This window comes from Sitophilus oryzae, unplaced genomic scaffold (genome assembly GCF_002938485.1).
Source record: "Sitophilus oryzae breed Bouriz unplaced genomic scaffold, Soryzae_2.0 scaffold_1167_pilon_pilon, whole genome shotgun sequence".
Lineage (NCBI taxonomy): Eukaryota > Metazoa > Arthropoda > Insecta > Coleoptera > Curculionidae > Sitophilus > Sitophilus oryzae.
Window position 1 is genome coordinate 2,110,115 of NW_022145801.1, and position 26,037 is coordinate 2,136,151.

Sequence of the window (26,037 nt, forward strand, 5' to 3'; positions counted from 1 at the left end):
TAATCAACTAGTGATTAAATGTTTTATGAACATCTTCTAAAATTGTATGTACCTTTAAAAAATTTAGTTATAGCCGAAATAGCTCCAATTATGCCCAACTACAAAAACCGGTGATTAAAACTATGCTCGCTACCGTAGTTGAACTAGACACTTTTAGAATAATTAAATAATACATTTTTCGTGTACTCGCTATTTAAACCCGCGTATTTGTATATTCCGGTTGTTTACGATATACTCCGATGGTGGCAGCACCGGCGGAGAATGCACCAAGCCTATATACAAAATATAAAAGATAAATGGCTTATAAGGCAGTAGAGGGAGATGGGGGTTTCTGCATCCGCCGCCCTGAGGAGGAGGAGGCGTTAGACGGAAATTAGGTAAGAACGGTTGAAACACGCTAATAAACAAGAATAAACAGGTTTGAACCACTTTGAACTGCTTTTGAAGTGCTTTGAACCGCTTTTTAGTTTAAAACAACAGACCTGATCATTTTTTGTTCAAACCCGTTTATTTCTGTTTTAAAGGAGTTCAAAGCGATTCAAACCTGTTTATTCTTGTTTATTAGCTTATTTTACATGTTCTTAGCTGATTTACGTCACATGACGCCTCCTCCTCTTCCGGGCGGCGGATGTGGAAACCCTTATCTATCTCTACTTAAGGCTAATTGCTATATTTTTATGCTTTATAGAATATAGAATATATTATTTGTTTTAGGTTATTTCTGGACTAGCTATCGGCTGGGTTAACTCCTTCCTATTCACCATTCCACCACTGTTCAACGTCTCCCCCTATCGGTACATGAAAGGACTAGGGGTCTGCATTCCCGACTTTAACGACGGAAGAAGTGCATTCTGGTATGCGGTCGCATACACATGCTTTACCTTACTGCTACCAGCCACGGTATTAATATGCTGTAACGCAAAGGTAAGAAAAATATTTATTAAAAAGTACAGGGTTGTTCACCACATACGACACGGAGTATTGTAGCTAAAGGATTAGATTTTTACAAATTGTAAGGTTTGGGTTCGTTGAAGGACTATTAGAGCTACAATCTAAAAATATTTTGACAAGATACAGTGTGTCCCAAATAAGTTAAAACTATTATAGTTGTATTTTTTTAAATGGAACACCCTGTATATTATTATATTTTTAGATTCTACGATTAAAATAAAGGTAAATTTGATTAAGGTTTATTACACTTAAACCTTACCGTTTTTGAAATATTTTCAATTTTATGAAATTGCAGTAAAAATTTTAAGGCTTCATTTCTCCAAGGGCATCTAAGTTTTTAATACTAAATAATTATTGAAGTTTATTTATTGACCAGATATTGTGTTGCAATAATAAACGAAATACTACCTTATACAGGGTGTCTAAAAAAATTTATTAAATAATTACTAGCTTTAAACGCCAATAACTTGTTTAATTTAAATGGAATACCCTGTATATTTTACGAGAATCAGATGCACAATTTAATTGTCTATCCAATTGTATTATACCATTTTTTACCTATCTCTTCAAGTTTTTGTAGAAGTAGCATTTTCTTATAATTTAGACCTCATTTATCACTATACCCATGGAATATTGACATTTTAGATTATTTTAAAAATGTAACAAATTTTCAAAGAGTACTAAGTACAAAGAGATACTAATATGGTCGATATAATTCGCTTATTTCATTAAAAAAATAAGAAAAACTGTTTAAATATTTGTTAAATAGCACCAATTAATATGATCCTAGTATTTAAACTACATTAATTCACTGTTTACGTTGATTAACAATAATTTTTCCAAATACTAAAAACCTGAATTTTGTATGTGTATTAGACAGTGTGGTAAAATGTACCACCTTATAAATATATTTCATTTTTTGACGAATGCTTATTTATAACAACAGAGATGTTCATTTATATAACTTATTATTGTATTGATTTCTGAGTCAAATCCACATTTATTTAGAATAATTTATTAATTAAAACAATTAAGTATGTAATTAACTAATTGTTAGGCGGAAATAATAGGCGGAGTATATTAATAATTAGTAATAATTGGTATACTCTTTTACAAAGACTTAAATAGTTTTCTTTTTGTAAACAAATGGGCTTACAATATTATTATTTTACCACCTGTATATTTTGTACACATGTTGCTGTGTAAAAAAATCTAAAATGTCAATATTCCATAGGTATAGTGATAAATGAGGTCTAAATAATATAAAATGCATTTTCTACGAAAACTTGAAGAAATAGGCAAAGAATGGTATAATACAATTTGATAGACAATTAAATTGTGCATCTGATTCAAGTAAAATATATAGGGTGTCCCATTTAAATTAAACAAGTTATTGCCGTTTAAAGCTAGTAATTATTTAATATAATTTTTTGAACACTCTGTATAAGGTTGTGTAATTTTTATTATTGCAATATAATATCTGATCAGTAAATAATCTTCAGTAAATATTTAGTATTAAAACTTTTAATACCCTTGGAGAAATGAGGCCTTAAATTTTTTACTGCAATTTCACAAAATTGAAAATATTTCAAAAACGGTAAGGTTTAAGTGCAATAAACCTTAATCAAATTTACCTTTATTTCAGTCGTAGAATCTAAAAATAGAATAATATACAGGGTGTTCCATTTAAAAAAATACTGCTATAATATTTTTTTACTTATTTGGGACACTCTGTATCTTGCAAAATTATTTTTAAATTGTAGCTCTAATAGTCTTTCAACGAACCCAAAACTTATAATTTGTAAAAATCTGATCGTTTAGCTACAATACTCCGTGTCGTATGTGGTGAACAACCCTGTATAGAATGGCTTTATTATTGGCACATGCAAATAGTCGTAGTGCAACAGAAATAATAAAAAAGCACTCCAAAACGTATGTAAACTACTACGTCCGATGCAAAAACAGCAACGGAAAATTTTTTCTTCAAGTTTAAACTGTTATATTTGTTTTACTTCTAGTCCTATTTATATGAATTTTTATCATACTGTATATAAATCTATCAACTTTGATTCATAAACTCAGTCACCAACAATTTGCAATTTTTTCAACTATCATTACTTTATGATGTTATTTTTTAATATTACAAGGTAGCTTTAGTGACTATTGTTGTAATGTCATATCGACTCTGAATAGAACCCTATAATAAAATTTAAAAAACGTTAAAAATTATCGATACAGGTTTGGTTTTAATAAATATTAGTAACACTAAGGGCTCAAACACACTGACGACCAGTATTTAATAACATTGAATCAAATGCTGGTCGCTGGTCGTCAGTGCCTTTGAGACCCTAACAGGACTAACGATATTAAATAACAGTAATAACTAAGTCTACAAACAAACAAAAAACTTGTAAGAAATACTCTAATACTCTAATTTTTAATAAATTACGTCCAGAAATTGACATTGTCAAAATTATCATCGATGGCCATTCCTTAGCCATTTTTGACCATGTATTGTTTTGATTATACAGTTCTTTTATACTACAAAATAATATTTTCTGAAATGCAAAAGAATTGTAAAGCCATTTTAGAATTTCAAATGTTTCTAGAAGTTTGCATGATTTTCTGAATAAAGTATTGCTCAGTAGGTATTGAAGTTTCTCTGTAAAAGAGTTCTCCCCAAACTAAATAAAATATTTGTTTTGTAATATTTTTGCAGGTATATTGACAGGTATTTTCATTCTGCTCTTATAATATTTCATAAAAAAACTTTTTTTGAACGCCGATCTATAAATAATAAATAAAATATACCTTCAAGCTATTAGGTTAAGAATTTTAATTTTATTTATTTCCATTTTTTATTATGGAATATTTTTAAATATTTTAAATGAAAAGTTGTTTTTCAATTTTTTTCCTAAATAATAACAAATTACCTAAATATTTTTTTTTTCTTGTTTTATACAATTTAGTCATCATTAAAGAAAAAAGTAAAATAAAGAAAAATAAAACAAAAATAAAATAGTATAAAAAGTTAAAACTACTTATTTTATTTTAAAGCTTCTGGACAATAATAACAGTGTGTAATCTGGTTAATTTTTTGAACCTGTACTCGTGGTTGTGAGTTGTCGATTTTTTTTTCTTTATTGTAGGTAATTTTACCAATAAAATTAAGCATTTAATCGTTGATTGAGAGAATTGGGAAGATACGCAACCAAATAGGCAAATACGTGACAAAGCTGATTTGATTTCCAAGTCTCAAGTGATATACGGTGGAGCCTCTACACAGTCTGCGGCCAACGCATAAAACACTCATTTTCTCTAATTCTGCTAACGAAGGTATTTCGAAGACGGTGTGGAACTGAAAGCGATAGTGTTGATATATTAAAATATGTAATATCTGTAATAGGTATGTTTGACAAAATATCTTTGGATGAAAAACCCGCGTTTGTGTATTGAAAATTTATTCGTGTTAAACATAGAACAAACAACAAAAATAAAAGTGTAGTTTGATTGGTGTCATTTTATATTTTCATTTCCATAACAATTTCGCTGTTTTATTTATAGTCTAAGAGCTAGCAACGTTTTCGAGAGAGAATTTTAAGAAATCTGGCTCTTTAATATAATTTGTTATGCTCTCCTGAACCTGAGTGCGGACCGTCTGGCTGCCGGTAGACATTGCATTCACTACTGCGCATCATAACTGTATTCAACATCTGTTCACTACTGCGCATCACAAATTTGCCCTGTATTTCAGGAACTAGAACAAACCTATGTGTAGTATGTTTAGTTTCATAAAAAAAGTAGCAAAGTAATGTGAAACCGCATCATTGTATCTCTACTCATAAACGAGAAATCCCATAAAACACACGAAAATGGGATACCCTGTACAGATGTGAACCGCAGCAGTTTACCGGCAGCCAGACAGCCCGCACTTTAATCAGGCGAGCATAGCAAAAAATACATTAAAGAACCAGCTTTCTTAATATTCTCGTTATCCGGACATTCGTTGCTAGCTCTTGTACTATTACATTTTTATTATGGTTAGATTAAACTTGTCAAAAAAGTGCCAAAACGTCCGTTATTTTACGATCTTTCTTCGTTGACGGGCTGGAATAAAAAATTTACGGATGTAAAGTGGTGTGAAAACGCTATGCCCAATCAGAGCGCCGCGCCGTCGGACCATCGGCATCGTATCAATGGATAACGGACGCATTAAAATTAAACTTAAGAGTCGATTTAGACACTTGCCAAGTCAGTAGGCCATTGACCATGATATGGCCGAGGATCGCGGTTCGGATTCCGCGTAAACAGTAGGCCCCGTCCAGCAAATAAAATAAAGTCCTCCTACTCTGAGTGCCTACTCACCAAGGGATAGGAGGCAATAAAAAAGCAAATGATCTAGCTATAAAAGGAGCGAACACTCCGCTAACTGGATCAGAACCGTTCTGTTTTCCAAGCCGGAACCAACTGAAAGCGGAACTGAAGAATCTGGAAGACTGCATCCGTAATCTGTAATGGATGTCCTCCAACGGTCTAAGACACTCGAAAAAGTTCCTAAGAACTTACAACCGAGAAAAATCAAAGGTTTTCCTTGATTTTAGTAAAAATAATGTTCGGATTGTCCATGGGGTTTCTAACAGGACACTGTCTCCTCAACGAATACTCAGTAAGCTGAAGCTGAGAAACAACGGCGAATGCAGATTCTGTGAGGAAAATGGGGAACCACCAGAACACCTTATCACTGAGTGCGCCGAGATGACGACCGTTCGTGCCATGAACTTTGGTACATCTGATGTCGAGGATGGAGAGCTGGTCTCTGTGGAGCCGTCTCAGATACTGGCTTTTGCTAAAGCCCTGAGACTGTATGATGAGGTATAAAGGATGCTACACGCTACACCGTAACGGGTCCGAGCCGTGCGTCGGTGAAGACACGGCCAAACATTGTCAAGTGTTCTTTACACATATACATTCATGCCAGACCGAGCACGATCCGAGCTTCGCCGGAACTCGTCCATGCCCCGTTCCAGAAATGTCGGCGTACATTTTTTTCTCGGATTCGGTCCGTTCCCGCCACGTTGCGGAAAGCATGAATGTATTTTTCCCGGTGCCCCGACTGCAATCTGCAGTCATGATATAAACAAAGTACAGTTTTTATCATGTCTGTAGTAAGTATAAGTGAATCTTACAGCAGTATTTGACGACAGGCGTAAAACTGGACAATGAAAGGATGTAATAAAGAAGATAGGTCCTGCATCTTGCCCTTTAAGCTGGTGTTGTTCTTTCTTCATCAACTGTAATTGGTACCAATTCCACTTGCGAGAACTTTGGCATTGTTCGTATTAAATCTTCGTGTGTCTATGGGGCTGTGTTTTATAATATACTCAGAACTAATACGAGCCCCGTTATCAACTCGGTGTAGCATAAACAGGTCCGGACGTGGCTCGGATACGGTCCGGTGTATCGTGAATCATTCTTAACTCGTTATAACTCAAGAAAGGGGAACACACAATAGATATGTAAGGTCGCGGTGATTAACTCCCCTCCTAAACATTCTACATTCTAGACCCCGTCCAAATTAGCCCTAGCAGTAGAAAGGAGACCTTAACACAACATTTACTTTTTTTTACTACCAAATATGTCTCTAATAAAACTTTCACTTCATTTCAGATCCTGATCATAGCCCGTTACCATCGTCACCGCATCGCCTCCGCCATCTACGAGGTCACCCTCTCCGCTCAGGTGACCATCACCCACCAGCGCAACCCGTTCTTCGTACCAACAGTGACAGCACCATCTGCTGGAGGTCCCAAATTCCGGGGTCCCAACGCTGTGTTCTCCGTGTTTCAGCTAGTGGGCTCCTTCTTGGTCATGCACGTGCCCTACTACGTGCTGGTCATATCGGACGCCATGCTGCACGTGTCGGAGGAAGACGGATCTACGAGGATGGAGGGGATTAATTTGGCTTATGCCGCGGCGGAGACTTTGTTGATTTGTTCGCCGGCTATCAACGGTGAGTCTGAGAAAAGCAGTTTATATTAATATAGTTTATTCAGTGTCCAAAATGTCTAACTTTGCATATTTACAGTTAGGTAGCATCTCATTTGCATGCTTTTCTAACATGAAAACAAAATCGCAATATACATACAGTTCGGACAGTCTCTAGACCGGACATTCCAGTTATACTGCTAACCGGGCATTTTAAAACATATGCCCTTGAAATCCGGGCGCAAAAAAATCATACGCGAAATCTCAGAATTTTCCAGTCTGTCAATCTGTCAAGCAGACATGTCTACATTTTATTTATAAACTGAGTCTATATCATGCCCTAGACACTCTATGATAATTTTATAGAACTACAAATTTAGTTTCTTCCGCATCGCCAGACGGCGCAAAGACATTAAAGTACAGGTTTCTAATTTATATTATGAAGATGACATGACAGTCTCTATGTTAACTACTGTCTATGGTCTAGTTTTTGTCTAAACATTGTTGACAAAATGTTGGTGATGCGTCAAGTTATTTTTAAATCATTATTTAAATAATTATTAATTCAGATATTCCCAGATATTCCTGATTTGTCGGAAAGTTCAGTGATTTGTGTTTATAGTTTGTGTTTTTATTAGTTTGTGCATTCTTTTGGTGCATTCTGATATTTACAGTCGATCATCATTTTCGTGTTAGATACTAAACTTTTTTATTAAAGTCATTTTGACATTTTAGAAATAATAATTTATAAACCAAATAAAAAAATAGTTTAATCATAAATAAGTAAGTACATAGTTGATAATATATAGTATTTTTAGTAACAGTTAATTAGTAGTCTATAATATTTTTACTATATTATAATTTAGTTGTTAAATCAAAAAAAAAAATAGGCGCTATGTGATCTATTGTTGGTGTTTAAAATGTATGTATTTATAATTTTAATTTTGTTGTAATTATGTCACACTTCTAATGATCTAATAAAACATAAAATGGCAGTAAAAAAGTCTATATTTATTATTTTATATTTTACAAGGAATAATTTTGCGCTTAAATAACGTTACCGTTTTAATTAGCGTTAATAAGTAACGGAACGCTAAAATTATGTTATGCCAAAACTCTCCATTAGTTTCTTCTGGATCACCAGGTGGCTCTAAATGCCGGACCCATTTGTTTTATATCAGTGTCCAATCTATCTCTAGTACGTGACATTAGTCTATGGTCTATATTTCTGCATTTCATTCTTGAGCGTGTTAAAGGTTCCAATCAAACGAGCACATAAGACTACACTCGCCATAAAATCTATAATATTGAAGTATCTTAATTCGGGAAAAATACTCGCCAAATTGCGGAGCTCGTTATGATTTCAAAATCTACATTGATCGACATAAATAAAAAGACTAAATAAAGGACTTTTATATCAAAATAATTTCAAGGACTAGGTAGGATTACCATTATCAATAACGTATTGTTTTAAGGGCAAAACCAAAAATTTTTAGAAGAACAAATAGCCTAAACTTGAACTACTATTATACAGGGTGGCCCATCAAAAACGTTCCGCAAGGCATAACGACCAGGGTATTTATTTTTTGAAAAAATCCAAAAACTCGTCAATTGTGTTTGTGAGGGAGACAACTTTTGTCTCAAAAATGATTGCAAAATCTTCAACCCTCTAAGCGGGGGTGTCATCCCCCAACTTTTTTCAAATGGGAAGGGAGGTCAAGTGGCGCCGCAATAAAAAGGGTTTTCTATTCTCTATATTTCCTTTTAATTTAAAAAACTTACCTTATTAATGAAGCAAATGCTAAAAATGTTACCCGTCAACCTCCATACAGTAATACAAATTATTTTCAAACCGTTCTCGAACATTCTGAAGAACTTGCGTAGTGACGCGACAAATATAAATAATTCTTCTTCGCAGGTCTTCTAATGAGGCGGGTGGAGTGATATACACTTTATTTTTATGTGTCCCCTTTAAAAATAGTCTAAAGGAATCAAGTCGGGTGACCGGGGAGGCCACTCAATTACACCCCTTCGTCCTATCCACCGACCGGGAAAGTTATTGTTTAAATAATTTCGCACATTTTGAGAATAATGTGGAGGTGCACCGTCTTGTTGAAATATTAGTTCCGCTTCAACGTATCCAGGATTGTTCTCTATAATGTCAGTTAGGGCTGGGTCGATGGTATTTTCCAGTAAATCCAAGTACATATCACGTGTTAGATTTCCAGGGTGAAAAAAAGGACCCACAACAGAACTCCCAAAGATACCAGCCCACACGTTTAATTTCTGAGGGTTTTGTGTGTGCACCTCGTGAAAAACCCTGGGGTTGTCCTCAGCCCAGTACCGACAGTTGTGCCGATTAACGACACCGTTCAAAAGGAAAGTACACTCATCCGAAAAACACATTAAATAACGCATTAGTCACAGAACAGCTATCTAGCAACTACCGCACCTGATCCTTCAACCTTGTGGCAAGTGAAAAAATGCGTAAACATCTAGAAATAATAAGAAAAAACAGCAAATTGGTGGAATTTATCCTTCTCATTTACTCTGATAAATGTTTAAATAAACTTTTCAAATTTCAATCCTTCATATTTTCTCAATGACTCGACCGATTTTCAAAAACGAAGCGGATAAGTATAGAGAATAGAAAGCCCTTTTCATTGCGGTACCACTTGACCCACCTTCCTATTTGAAAAAAATTGGGGGATTTCACCCCCTCTTAGAGGGTTGAAGATTTTGCAATCATTTTTGAGGCAAAAGTTGTCCCCCTCACAAACAAAATTGACGTGTTTTTGAATTTTTTGAAAAAAAAAATTACCCTGGCCGTTATGCCTTGCTGAACGTTTTCGATGGGCCACCGTGTATACTGTTGGTTTATACAACAAAGAAATTATTACGTACCTAAAAGTCTAAGTATAAATCTTTTTGAAAATGATTTAGGATATAAATCTTTATTCCAAACTAAAAAAAGATTTAAGTCTTTTTATAAAAGACTTAAATCATTAAAAAGATTCAAGTCTTTTTATAAAAGGCGTAAGTCAGATTTTTATGTGTATTTTTATGTTCAATTTTTAACAGCAGCATTTCTTTTTAAACTGTTAGGAGGTAGCAGAATAAAAACAATGCTTAATACCACTAGTAAATAAAATGTTAGTTTTTCGGAACCGGTTTTGATTATTAGTCGTGTTACGCGTGCGTAGTGAGTCTGTTGTCTTTTAAGTGAATCCCCGACTCCGTTATGTAGCCCGAAAGACGAACGAAATAAATTTATTTCGAATATATTGAAGAGTACCTTAAAATCTTCCAGCCCTTAGCTTGTGCCGTCGATATATTACATAGTGATCAAAACACATCACCACTTTTAATAGACATGTATTCGATGACATCTATCTATAATAGATACATATAATTACTACAAAATCGGTTAAATTTTATAAAAAGAAACATATTTTTCTGTTTGTAATTGTTCTGAAAATTAACCGTTTAATTTTACGTGATTTTAGTGTCATTTGTATATACAGGGTGGTCCGAACTGTATTCCGGAAACTTTGGCAGCATATTCTGCAGATAAAAACAAGTAAAAAAGTTTCTATAAATGTATGTCCTAAAATGCTTAGTTTCGGAGATACAGGGTGTAGAAGTTTCATTTTTATTTCGATTTTTTCCAAATAATTTCTGAAGTAACGTAAATACTTGGATGGAAATTAGTGTCTGGGAGTTTTTTGATATGAGAAATTTGATTTTGATGGCAATATGACTCCTACCTTTGAATAATAAGACTAAGGAAGGAGCATATCAAAAATCTTAGGTACACCGCGATAGGCCTCAAATATGGCCGGCTTAAATTCCGGTTTATCAGTGTCGTTCTAATTTTATTTAAAAAATGTAAAACTATGATGTAGGGTAGACATGGGGTAGACTCAATAATTTGTTGTTTTATTTTACGTTGTGAATAAATGTTGGTAGTTATTAAATTGTTATAAAAATATATAATTCTAATAAAAATAGATAAGTTATAATAAGTATTTATTAACACAAACATCCGATACGCTACTGAAGCAGGTAAGTCAAATTAACGTATCTAAATTCTTTGACGTCTAATCTTTGACAAGTAATAAATAAAAGCTAAAATGCAAGAAAAATATACAATTTAGTTAATTTAAGTGAATTTCATAAATGATCGGTTTACTACACGTATGTATATTATATAGTCACTTACTAGCGAAAAGTTGTTCCATTATTTCACTCAATTTTTGCCGAGACCTACCGCACGCTACACAACCAACTATTTTAGAGTCTTTTTCGATAAAAATCGCGATAGTGTCACTGTTAATTTAAGTGCTGCCACAATTTCCATCTAGATTTACTACCTTTATACAACTATCAGTAGTAGAATAAATAATAAATAACATAAAATAAGCTCCGTAAAGACTGACAAATCCACAAAATTTCAAATCAAATTCAAATGTGTCAAATGAATCGTCAAACAGAACTGTCAAGGCTTCCCACCCTAGAGTGCTTTTTCCGCCCACCATGCATGAATACATGGATAGCATTATGCTCCTTTCTTAGTCTTCTTATTCAAAGACTCCTACTAATAGAGGGCGCCACCTACATATTTTTTAACTGGTTTGAAGAATAATAACTTTTCAACCGTACCTGTATAAAATACTGAGTGAAAAAATATACATTTACAGCGTTTTCTACGTGAAAAAGGTCTATTGGTAAAAATAGCTACGAGTAATGGTTTTCGAGTTATTTGGAATCGAAATTATCAATATCTGTCATCATTGACATCAATTAAACATGTTGACTAAATAGTTATTAGACTGAAATCATAAATTTGAAAAACTGTTTTATCGCCAAACCAAACCAAACTGTTTTATCGTCATTGTTTGCAGTAAAATTTATGATTAATTTAAAAAAATAAAAGTTTCCCAAATTTATTATTTCCGTGAAATAACTATCTACTCAACGTGTTTATTTTTCGTCAATAATGACATGTATTGAATTGAACGGTTGCTCGTAGCGATTTTTACAAAGAGATATTTTTTTATGTAAAAAGTCACAGGGATGTATATTTTTTCACTCGGTAGTTTTATACAGGTACGGACAAAAAGTTATTACGCTTCAAAACAATCAAAACACCTGTAGGTGGCGCCCTCTACTAGTAGGAGTCATATTGACGTCAAAATCAAATTTCTCATATCAAAAAACTCCCAGACACCAATTTTCATCCATATATTAATGTTACCTCAGAAATTATTTAGAAAAAATCGAAATAAAAATGAAACTTCTACACCCTATATCTCTGAAACTATGCATTTTAGGTAGTAGTGGGAACTATCGAATGAATAATATCGAAACATTCGATAGTTGCAATTCATTCGAATAATTCGATAGTTAGTAATAAAACATTCGTTGAAAACTATTCGAATAAAAATTATCGAATAGATCCGTCATCTGCCTTGAAATATTGTATTCTAATAATTCGGCAGCAAAAACCATTCATTTATAAAATTCATTCATTTATGAAATTCATTCATTCGTCAGGATCGATTATAATAAAATATTAACTGAATTTTAGTTGTGGCCCGGCGACGTAGGTTTCTTTCCGAGAAACCCGACAGCGGTCGGTGGCAATGCTATGGAAGAAGCCGGCATCTTTGATTTTTTGCGGAGTCAGATATAGATAAGGACTTTTTATTGTTAATCTAAGATAAGGACATATTATTTTTTTTATTGAGGTGCTAGCATAGGGTGCTAGTATTTACACAGAAAATACATTATGAAAGGCGCTGTTGCCATATTTTGGTATTAGTTGATATTAGCAAAGAATATTATTGTTTGGCTTTAGTTAATTAGGGATAGTATTTCTATATATTCTGCATTTTTTTTATTAATATTCTTTTGTTACACTGCAATAATACTTGTTATTTTGGATGTAGGAAAATTATTTTTAATGTTTTTTAGCAAAGACTGGTTTAATAAATAATAATAACAGTAATAATTTGTTATACCTATTAACAACAAAATTTTAAATCATTTAATATAAATATTTTCTTTTAAGTAGTAGCAAAATATAAACAACAAATTAGATGTCAAAATTATTTATATTAGATCCTATTTAAAAATAATATAGTCTCTAAATTTTTTGCCAACGTTGGTTTATTAAATAATAATAATTACAGAACTAATTTGTTATATTAACAACAAATTTTAAAATCATGAAATATAAACATTTATTAATTTTCTAAGCATGCACTGTAATGGAAGGAAAATATAAATAAAAAATTAGAAATCAAAATTATTTATATTAGGTGCTTTATATTACTATTTAAAAATTATATTTACTTTTACTGGCATTTACTTTAAAAAATAAATGAAATATTTTTTCTTCGCAAAAAACTACATGTAAGAGAATTAGCATAAACAAAATACAAACATCGTTAACTTTTTTTTTAAATTGGCACGTGTAAAACTTTCATTTTAATTTTCACCCCATAGTTTCAGTTCGATAACCATTTACTTAAATATGATTATACAACCACATTACTTAAATATGATTATTAAGTTCAACTAATTCATATTATTAAAACATCTAAAATACAAATATGTATTTTTAAAATTAATTGTAAGTTCATCTCATCTCTCTTAAAAAATTGCTACTTCTCAAAATTTCCCATTAAAAAATAGACCATATACCATATAAAATTAAATAATTGAAAGATCGGACTGCGGAAAACCACACAAATTTTCGGAAAAATTTTGACCACCTGCACATGCACACAATCGTCAATAAATAAAATTAAAAAATAACTACTATTTTAATATTTTAACTATTTTAATAAACGCAAAAATAGCACAGTATTTATACGGCGAAGTTATAAAATTTGGAAGAACTAATAATGCACTGACGCATACAAAAATCAAACGAATACTAAATTTCATTTATCAAAAGCATTCGATAGTCGTGGCTCAACGATAACCATTTAGTCGCACGGCGAGGTTGTCACATATGCTTTAGTATACAAATGAATGAATGATTTTATTCGAATAAAACCATTCGATAGTTGAAATCATTCATTCATTAACCATTCGATAGTCTAATTCATTCGATAGTTCCCATCGCTAATTTTAGGACATACATTTATACGAACGTTTTTACTTATTTTTATCTGCAGAATATGCTTCCGAAGTTTCCGGGATACAGTTCGGACCACCCTGTATAATAAATTAATAATATGATACTTAGTAAGAAAATCGCTAATTGGTAATGCAAGAAAATTAATATTAACATTTAAGGAAGGTACTTAAATTGAATTCTGGTTGTTTTGACTTGAGGATAATTATATTAATTTAAGTAATTTTACTGAATTAAATACCTTTTTTGATGGAGCTATCGTATATGATTGGATCTGGAGCTATCAAAATAAGTTAAATAAAAACCTAGGATTGTATAAGTCATCAGGAAAAAACACAAAATGCTATAATATACAGGATGTTCCATTTAAAAAATCACCCTCACTCTGTTATCTTGAAATACGTCCTACTGCACATTTTAGTACTGTATTTAAACGTAATTCTTAAGTTCTTTATTATAGGAGCTAAAGGGTCTGACGCACTGTTGCAGGACCCTGTATAATATGAACGTTAACCAAAATAAACAAACGTTTAATCCTCAGTGTTTGTCACGTATGGCACGTGCACAATATGTTTTAAATGAAAATGAGAACAAATCTTCAGGAGACAGTAGATTCGACAATCAATACACGTAAACCGAATTTAACTTTGTATACAGCACTAAGATTGAATGTTATCTTTAAAATGTTGTTGGGTATTATGTTTAAATGGTTTTATGGTTTGTTATGTTTAAAATGTTGTTGGTAGATTTAAAAGAAGAATAAAAAAATATGTGTGCGCATATTTGAAGTGAAACTTCTAGTTACTTCCGTCTGTCCAATCGACACCTAATTCAGAAAAATTCTGATGGTTTCGTCCATTTAGAGGCATCGGTTCGAAACGTCAAGGGCGTCATTCAGTAGCCCGTCCCTGTATGCCGCAATCGACCCACATTTTTCTTCAATATCAAATCCTTAGTCCCACCCTGACGAAGATGTAAACAAAATGTCGCATCCAACTTTGCAGGCTGAGATCATGTGCACCGTCGCACAGTGCTTCGTCCCATGGACAAAAATCGAAAGAAAAGTTAAAATTTACTAATATCTGAATATGTAGTTTTATACTTATAGCAATGTTCAACCATCCTGTATATTATTTTTCATAAACAGCGTTTTTTGTTAGGAAATATTTTCATTAAAAATAAATTTTACGATCATTATCTTATCAGTGAAAAGAATAACATTCATAGTAGTTCTGTATATTATGGAGTTAAACGGTAAGTACTTAATTGAAAGCTACTATGGATATTGTTAAACAAGGTATGTACTTTAAATTTATTTCTAAACAAGTTCGTGATTCTTTAGTTTTTATATATTTTTTAAGATGATTCTTGACTGGGTATAAAAATCTTACGTTTTCAAACTTCAAAAAGGCATTTAAAAAAACATATCAAAACATATCGTATTTTTTGAATATTTTTGTTGTCATATTCATACACTTTTAATTTTTGTATAGTTCACCTGCGTCCGCTTGCGACGAAATACATTTTATAATACTTTTCAGATGGAGTAAAATTGATAAGCAATGCCGATCTGGTTAATACTTGGCTTGATCATAGGGACAAGAACTCAAAATTATTTGTATTTCAAAAAATGTGTTCTTTATTAGATATTGATGAACCTTCCAGTCAAATCAGACACCACTTGTGCCTGAAAAAGCCCACTATGTTAGAGCGAAACGTCGCATAAAAAAAGTTTCCATCTTTCAATTTATTATAAAACCTCATACCCAAGAAAAGGAAAAAATAATATATGGATATGGTCTATTAAAGAGGTAACTATTAACATCCGAACCCCTCATACCAACAAAAAGAACAGTAACAACGCGAAAAAGTAACATATTAGAAAATAATATACAGAAATATCTTATATGTGAGGATACTTCATCTACCTGTGATTTGGATACTATAAATTTGGAAGATTCTTTCAGCAGTGATTCTTCTGACTCAGAGTAGTTACGATCTATGCATTTTGTTGTCTTAAAGTAAATTTATAGTATCTTAAGTTTTTTTAATTAAATATAACATTAATGTTTTTTTTTCATTAAAAACATGTTTATCTTATATTAGGCTTATATTGTAGAAATCATGTTCTAATGTTATTTCAATTCATTTTTATAACAGGGATTTATTTAATACTTACACCGTTTTCATACTATAAATTATTATTTCCTTAGATGGAACACAGCAACATTTTTATTATTTATAAGATTTTTTTTCATAAACGTGGGACTAAGAACATCATCGTTTAGTACAATGAGTGTACTCGTCATTTGTGTCAAATAAACCTAGTTTGAATAAACTGCCTACAATAAAAGAGAAGTTTTACATTTTTGTCCTCTAGAGCCATATGTTCGAAGCACTGTGCGTCGCTCACATAGCCTACCAACCAAATTTGGTCGCGATCGAACGACATCAACTTTTGACGTTTCATACATCAAAACAAACTATTACAGTGACAGGTGTCGTACACAGTCAAGTTGGTCTTGGTCCAATCTATCGACATACCAAATTTCATATAAATCAGACGATTTTTTTATTTGATTCATTAATAATGGGGTTTCGTAGTACACGAAACATCGTCAAAATATCATGAAAAGATGGGGCTCTTTGAACCCCATCTACATTTCGAGTTTTAGCCCCTACCTCATAGGACCCCCGAGTCACGACATTCCCATTTCCCATCGCTCGTAAAGAAGTTTTTCTTCCAAAATTACTCTGTTTATTGTAAACAATTAATCATAAAAAAAACATCCCGATTTTAAAAAAGGAAAATTTGTTGTGACAAAAAGATATTGTGTAGATATCAATGGAAATTTATTGTGCCGATCACTAGGTCAGTCAAGTTTGCCCCCCGTACTAGAGGAAATTCAAATAGAGATATACAACTATTTTGCACACATTTTGCACAATTTTGCACACCATAAATGATATTTTGCACACTTACCTAAGAGAAACTAGAGCCGTTTTTCAAACGGGGGGCAAACTTGACCGTTCCCCCCCATTTGTGACGAAATTGATTTATTTCTATGTACATCGATTCGGCTAATTTTGCACAATTTTGCACACCTATTTTCAAATTTTGCACACCCTCCTTACGAAAGTTATAAGGGGTTGAAAATTTGAAATTTCACCTCCATCTGTGACTAAATTGAATTTTGTTTATATCAAACGAATGGGCTAATTTTGCACAATTTTGCACACCTATTTTAGAATTTTGCAAACCTTCCTGACGAAAGTTATGAAGGTTTGAAAATTTGCAAATCCCCTCCCCCCAACTGCTACGAAATTGAATTTCGTTTATATCAAACGATTCGGCTAATTTTGCACAATTTTGCACATCTATTTTAGAATTTTGCACACCTTCCTTGTAAGGGTTTGAATATTTGAAATTTGGCCCATTGTGTGTGAATTGTCCCATTTAAAAAAACATAAGTATGAGTCATATTTGAAAAGTGAACCCAGACTTCACCTTTTCGATAAGTTATAGGATAACCGAGATATGAGGGTTGTCGAAAAATGTAAAATTTTCGAATTTGCCAGGTATTTCAGGAAGTAAGAGGGCATCTGTGTGTAGAATCTTTAGTTTCGTAAATGTTCTTCTATGCAAGCTATAAATTATCGAAAAAGTGAAATCTAAGTTCCGCGCAGTTTTTCACCGCCGTTTTTAGCCGATTCGTTTGATATACACAAAATTCCATTTCGTGACAGAGTGACAGATGGGGTGGAAATTGCAAATTTTCAAACCTTCATAACTTTAATCAGGATGGTGTGCAGAATTCAAAAACAGGTGTGCAAAATTGTGCAAAATTAGCCGATTCGTTTGATATACACAAAATACAATTTCGTGACAGATGGGGGGGAAATTGCAAATTTTCAAACCTTCGTAACTTTAATCAGGATGGTGTGCAGAATTCAAAAACAGGTGTGCAAAATTGTGCAAAATTAGCCGATTCGTTTGATATAAACAAAATTCAATTTCGTGACAGATGGGGGGAAATTGCAAATTTTCAAACCTTCATAACTTTAATCAGGATGGTGTGCAAAATTCAAAAACAGGTGTGCAAAATTGTGCAAAATTAGCCGATTCGTTTGATATAAACAAAATTCAATTTAGTCACAGATGGGGGGGAAATTTCAAATTTTCAACCGCTTATAACTTTCGTCAGGAACGTGTGCAAAATTTAAAAATAGGTGTGCAAAATTGTGCAAAATTAGCCGAATCGATGTACATAGAAATAAATCAATTTCGTAACAAATGGGGGGGAACGGTCAAGTTTGCCCCCCGTTTAAAAAACGGCCCTGGTTTCTCTTAGGTAAGTGTGCAAAATATAATTTATGGTGTGCAAAATTGTGCAAAATGTATGCAAAATAGTGGTATATTTATTTTTGAATTTCCTCTAATACGGGGGGCAAACTTGACCGACCTCCGATCACTTCATTCATCAAGAGCTAAGCACAATAGAGTTTTCTATATTGCATATCTTATAATTTTACTATTAGGAATACTGATAATTCATTATTTTACTATTAGGAATACTGAACATTATTATATGACAAAAGAGTCTAAGCTATATATATTTTTTTTTCTCTTAAGTCTATTGGTTTTTTCGTTTTGTGTTAACTAAAGATCCACGCATATAAATTTACCTTTGATGACTTGTAAGATAAAAACAAAGTTTCTAAATATTTTTTTAAATGGAATTACTCCCAGAAGATTATTCTAATAAGTTAAATTAACATTTCAAAACTAAGTCCGGCTACGAGTCCCTTTGATGCCAGTTCATGCGATGTAATGAAATTTTAGCCCTTTCATCAATGCCCAATGATAATATGGCTATTATAGACATGTTTGGCTTTTGTAGTTCCCTGTGGTATGTTTCTGATGTTTCCGAAGCTAATTTTAACTACTTTAGTGTAGTTCTAGTCATGTCCCATTGAGTATTGAGTCACTTTGTTATTAGGTATTTGTCTTTGATAATTCACTAATAATATTTATATGAGCATTTTTAAAAATTTAAATTTTACTTTCTATAAAACAAATAATAATTAATTTTCTTTAATTTTTTATTAATAATTTATATACTTACTTATTGTATACGTATATTAATCATACTATTTCAACAATTTTAAAATATTCGTATTTTTGAAACATTAAGTTTTCATTTTCAGCATTGCAATTTATTGAATCGTTAATATAAATGCAAGTTCAAATTACGTGACATTAGAGTCGGTCACTAAATAGCGTTTTTCAGTAAATCGATTGCAACAGCCAAATAAAATAATATGGCTTTATTCTATAACAGATAATATTCCAAAAAGATTATTTTTGCTAAAGAATTCAAAAAAAGATTTTAAAGAGTTGAAGTGTACAGGGTGGGTCAAATTCGACGCTTTTAAATGGAAACACCTTTTTCTATAGGAGATAGACAAAAACTAATATCGGTGTCTGGAGCTTAATTTTTGTCAAAAACATGATGGTGGAAACCGCATATCGATATCTGTTACCGTTTCGGAGTTACGGGGTGTTTTTCAAAAATATGCATTTTTAACAAATCGCTGTAACTTTTTTGCTATGGAAAATTTTGTTTTTTTATGAAAACGTTTCCAAAGCACCTTTTTACGTAGAATTTAATGGTTTAAGTATAATTTTTTTAAAATTAATGATTTAAGAGTTATCAACAGAAAATTTGATTTTTTATATGGGACACCGTGTATATTTTTAATTTATTGAAAATAATTTAAAATTAGCTTTCCAAAAATATAACACACTAGATATTTTGCTCAATTCCTCTTCGAGATATAGAGTATATAAAAATTCGCCCTCTTTAAATAAGTAGGCTTTGAACGGCACCGGCTGTAATGCAAAAAAAATCTAGCTGTGAACATCAATTAAAACGAAAATAATATTTGCTGTTTCTGGCCCTAAAAATATAATGTAAGTCTTTTATTTTTGCCATCATTTAAGTACCTATTTATATTTACTCCATTTACAAAACTTTGGGCGTATTACGTTGGTCTTGATTTATTATAATAAACGATGTTTAAATATTTGACTTATAAATAAGAACTTTAAATAATGAATAATATTTCACATGTTTGGCTTTAATTTTATTTAATAATTGTTAAATTAAACTGTTAAATCTTATTTTTTACACATCGCAATGATACTTGTGATTAGTATTGTTGAATTTGTGTAAAAAATAATATTTAATAATCAAATTTAATTATATATATTTTAGAGTAAAATTTAATAAATACGCTCATTGAAAAAGCCCGCGCTTCGATCCATTTAAAACAAGCCCTACTCAATAGATGGCGCCACTTCTGTAGGACCATTTTTCAGTATGGCAGAGTCCATTCTTTTTCTAGCTAGGTATATTCTTTGATATCGACCGTCTTCTGTTATGGACAGACGGGTCAGTTTATGAACATTTCTCGCGGAATTGATTAACTCGGTGGGGGTTAAAGATACCCCCTCATAACTGCTAAGTATTTTTAATTCTTGTCTAGATTATATGGAAGAATAAGGAACCTTTATTCTTCCGCAAATATATCCATAGGATTATATCCATGGGCACTAAGTTAGGCGGCCTCGACGGCCAATGGCTGGAATCTTGGTTAGCTATTCAATTATTCTTGAAATTGGCTGCAAAAATTTGCTGATAACTTCAGCGTTCAGAGGCGGTGCGTCGTCTTGCTGGAAATATAATGTTTTCGAGTTCCATTAAGGGCATATCATCAATAAGGGGTCCAAAGCCTACTAGTTAAAAGTGGCGAATTTTTAAAAATTCTGTATTTCGAAGGGGATTATAACAAAATATCAAGTGTGCTATATTTTTGGAAAGGTAATTTTAAATTCTTTTCAGTTAATTAAAAATATAGAGGGTGTCCCAAATAAAAAATCAATTTTTCTGTTGATAACTCTTAAATTGTTAATTTTAAAAAAATTATCCTTAAACAATTAAATTCTACGTAAAAAGGTGCTTTGGAAATGTTTTCATAGAAATACAAAATTTTTCATAACAAAAAAGTTACAGCAATTTGTTAAAAATGCACATTTTTGAAAAACACCCCGTAACTCCGAAACGGTAACAGATATCGATGTGCGGTTTTCACCATCATGTTTTTGATGAAAATTGAGCTCCAGACACTGATATTAGTTTTCGTCTATCTCCTATAGAAAAGGGTATTTCCATTTAAAAGCGTCGTATTTGACCCACCCTGTACATACTTGGACCAAGTACACGGTGTCCCATTTTGGTTGAAATCATACGGTATTTCTGTTATTAGTGAAGATAGAAGGGTGCGGTTTGTACAAACCAGTCCAACTTTTTTGTCAAATGGAAGATGCCGTAAACAAAATTTTCGTAACCCTCTTCGTTTCTGAGCTACAGGGTCTTTTTGAAAAATTTCCAATTTGGGACACCCCCTGTATCTCTGTTATTTTTAAAGGTATCGAGAAGGTGAAAACTGTTTATTGTAGAACTTTTTACGTAGAATACAGTGGCGTAATCTGTTATTATACGAACAAAATATTTGTAAAGATTTGTAAAGATATTTGTAATGATTTACTGCAATATTTAGCTACTGTTTTAGTAAAAGATCATTTACTACAAGTTTTAGTAAAAGATCAGATTTAATAGTAGGCCATGATTGGGGATAATAAAAGAACAAGAGAATTATTACAAGTATAAAATCTCTTGTTTTATTTTGGGAGCCAGTAATAAATTCTTTATACAGGGTCCGGCAATAGTGCGCGGGCATCTGTAGCTCTTAGAATAAAAAACTTGAGTATTTTGTTTAAGTGCAAACCTAAAATATGTACCAGGATGTATTTCAGAAAAATATTTTAACTTCTATAGGGTGGCTCAAAAAAGTGTGAGTGGACCTTGCTGATATTTCTTAAATGGAACACCCTGTATATTATTACATTTTTGGCTTCCTTTCAGATCACTTTAGATAACCCTAAGATATGAATAAATATATTTCCATAGTTTCAGAGATATTAAAAAATAAATCAAAAATATATATTTTTCAGCCCTTCTTAAAAAAATTATTAAAAATACAAGAACTGTTCTGAAATCAAAACTATATTAGGGACTTACTTTAGATGGTCTGTACTTACTTTGCTATAAATATGAAAATCGTAAATTGGTTTGGTAAATTTAAATGGAACACCCTGTATATTATATTTTCAATAGACGGAGAATTAAAAAATGAACATTTTTTGTATTTAGAGTATTTCAAAATTTTTAACGGTTTCGCAGATATTTGCGGGTTTATATTTCATATGGCATTTTCCACAGTAAATTTTTATCAAAGCCACCCAATGATTTTTCTCTCGTATTTTTATTTTACCATTGAAAGCGCCATATGAAATAATACTGCGCGTATCTGCGAAACCGTTAAAAATTTTAAAATACTATAAATACAAAAAATGTTCATTTTTTAACTCTCCATCTAACACAAAAATAATATACAGGGTGTTCCATTTAAAATAACAAAGAAAAAATATTTTATATTTTAGAAAGTTTGGCGTAGAATATTGAACATCCTGTATGATTTACGATTACCATATTTATAGCAAAGTAAGAACAGACTATCTAAAGTAAATACCTAACATAGTTTTGAATTCAGAACAGTTTTTGTATTTTTAATAGTTTTTTTAAGAAGGGCTGAAAAATATATATTTTTGATTTATTTTTTAATATCTCTGAAACTATCGAAATATGTTTATTCGTATCTTAGGGTCATGTAAAGTGATCTGAAAGGAAGCGAAAAATGCAATAATATACAGGGTGTTCCATTTAAAAAAAATCATCCAGGTCCACTCACACTTTTTTGAGCCACCCTATAGAAGTTACAATATTTTCCTGAAATACATCCTGGTACATACTTTAGGTATGCACTTAAACAAAATTCTCAAGTTTTTTATTCTAGGAGCTACAGATGCCCGACGCACTATTGCCGGACCCTGTATATTTGGGAAACTACAGCTATTTGAAAATCTTGGAAGCTATGGTACCAGAACTTTTAGATATTTCTGTAGCTTATTTCCGTAAAATATACTTTCAGCAAGATGGGGCTCCCCCTAACAAATTTGAAAATATTAAAATTTTGTTAAATTATTATTTTGGATTTGTCCGTTCTCGATTTCTGCTTTTAGGGATTTTTGAAATATGAAATATGTCGTGGCAACTACAACATTGTCGTACAACTGAAAAATGCTTTAATAATGCAAGGTTTTAGATATTTGCAAACCCATCCCGTAATAATAAAAATTCCGTTGTAAAAAAATATATTCAGAGATTCAGTGGTAACAGTTCAAAAGTAAAATATATCAATCCCAAATTAAATTTTAATATGTGTTTGACTATTTTAGTAAATACCATTATTCTACTATTAGGGATTATTTTGTTATTTATCACGGCCTACTAATAAAAAATGATGTATTTTAAATATTGCAGTAAATAGTGAAAGTAAATATAGAGTGATATATATTTTTGTGAAGCTCATAACATGACGGATCATATTATTTATAAATATACAGGGTGTTCCATTTGAAAAACATAACTTTAGTTCATATTATCACTACGATCGTATATTCATATCTTGACTATATACTTAAAACATTCTACAAGAATCAGTTTTTACCTTCTCTATATTATCATCCACAGTAACGGAGTTACGGGAGCTAAAATAATAACACTAAAACAATAATAACAAATTGCATAATTTTCGAAAAGACTCTGTAGCTCAGAAACGAAAAGCTCTATGAACATTTTGTTTACAGCATCTTTAGTTTGACAAAAAAGTGGCACAGGTTTGTGCAAACCGCATCCACCTATCTTAACTAATAACGGAGATACCGTATGATTTCCACCAAAATGGGACACCCTGTACACTTGGATGCTGCCATATGCTTGTACTTATAAAAATGATGCGAGCGTCTCACTTGTACGCTGCTTGTATAGTACTGACTGTTTTATCAAAGTCAAGTTGGAATAAGGCGCCAACAATAAGGCTGCCAACTTACTTGGATGCTATGAAGATTTCCAACTCGACTTTGATAATGCAGTTGATATCATAACAGCGTAAAAGTTAGACAGATTTGACAGCCTAGATTTGATGTTCAGTTGTTCAAGAATGGAAATGTTTAAGGTTGATTCTCACTATACCTTCCGTATCAGCTACCTTCCGTTTACATAAAATATTATATCATGTAAATGAATAGAACAATGCACACTATCTGTTCCGTTTCCCTTCCGTTCCATATCCTTTCCTTCCATACATTTTTTTGGCGGACGGACTAAAGCGCATCGGAAACAGCGTTGTCAGGTTCTTACATTTGTACCAGCTCTGTTAACATTTTGCTGATATTTATTTATTCTTTCACCTCTTAAATAAATCTATTACCTTTTTCAAAAGATATAAATTTTTAAAATAAAAATTCCGTAAAGATATAAATTGTACAATAAGAAATATGGAACTGATACGGAACGGAAACGGAAGGTATAGTGAGAATCAACCTTTATACGGTGATATGTGTACGGTATTCTCAGCATCCGTCTATAACACCACATTTCAAAACCATAGTTTGTACGTCGCATAGCCAACTTCAACGTCCAGGTGTCCGAGGCATAAGTGGCAATGGGAAAAATTAGGTTCTACAATATTAAGTATAATAGTACTGTGCTTTCTAACTGTTGTACTTCAATGTCTACAATAGTTATAAAGGACAGTACCAAAGAATAGGCGCAATAAAAACAATGGAAGTCCAAAATCAATCTCCTATTAGGGAATCATCTTCACTTTCTACTTGTCAAAGCAATATAAATTCGAGAAAATACGTTTACGAAAACGTTCACATTAAAAGTCATTATTTCGCTGTATTTGTCTCTGGCAGAATATCAAAAAATAATCTTCAATTTTAATGGAGCAATTAAAACTTCCCTAGCCAGCAAAACAATAGCTAGCTATATTAAACAGTTTAAAAGGGCCCATTTTTCCTTTAACTTTTCCTTTGTATGGTCACTACGCAAAAAGAAAAGCTACTCTGAAATCGATTATTCTCTATTATGCTTTGTAGACTCTAAAGTAATACAATTATTTTGATTATAGAATTCCTGGATCGAGTTTAGTCAGCAAATACAAATGCAAAAAAAAACAACTTGAAGAAAATAGGCATGTGCTTGAAATAAAACGTAAAAATTAGAGAAATCATGTATACCTCCTACGGGTTAAATCAAACTTATTTTGGAAATAAATTTATGAAATTATTAACTAAATTATTAGACATATTTAAAACTTGACCATTCCCCTTTGTCTTTGCTCTTGCAATCTATGGGATTTAGGAAATCTGACTGTCTCCACCTGTTGGTTTAACCACGGATATGGTGTAGGGTTTCTTTGTAGCGACCGACTAAAATCCTTTCCCCTATTTTCTCACAACAATGTGCGGTCTGGGGTATCCCCACCTCTTCTGCACAAAACCAACAACATGCGCCCTGCTGTTTTTTATTCTTTGCAGATATGAGCCAAAGACCCCCCCATGTCCAGTCATTTATTTATTTATTTACTCGTGTCCAACTCAGTACATATAAAAACAAATCAAGAAACACAAAAATATATATAAAATATACAAAACGGCTAAATTAATAAAAAGGCACATCATACATTTAAAAAAAAACATAGTCAAACAATCAACATAAATAGGAACAATACTTGTACAGAATTAGACAAACTACAAAAAATATGTATGCATACAGCAGTTATATACAGGATATCCAGTACTTGGTACACTCCAGAGCGTTGGTATTTCCCTCCGCGAGATCACTCTGATTACATATGTTTGGGAGATTTGGGCATACGAGAAGATGCCTCATATTTTGTTCTTCTCCGCATTCACAGGATAT

At 32.1% G+C, this 26,037-nt stretch overlaps 1 protein-coding gene across 1 annotated transcript in view; it reads left to right on the forward strand.

The window, feature by feature from the left end:
• LOC115888047 (G protein-coupled receptor 161-like) overlaps nt 1–26,037 on the forward strand; it is a 175,594-nt gene that overhangs the window by 122,570 nt on the left and 26,987 nt on the right. Inside the window, exons 4-5 of the mRNA XM_030907618.1 lie at nt 715–924; nt 6,619–6,961. Coding sequence (XP_030763478.1) covers nt 715–924; nt 6,619–6,961 — 553 coding nt within the window. The remainder of the gene's footprint in view (nt 1–714; nt 925–6,618; nt 6,962–26,037) is intronic.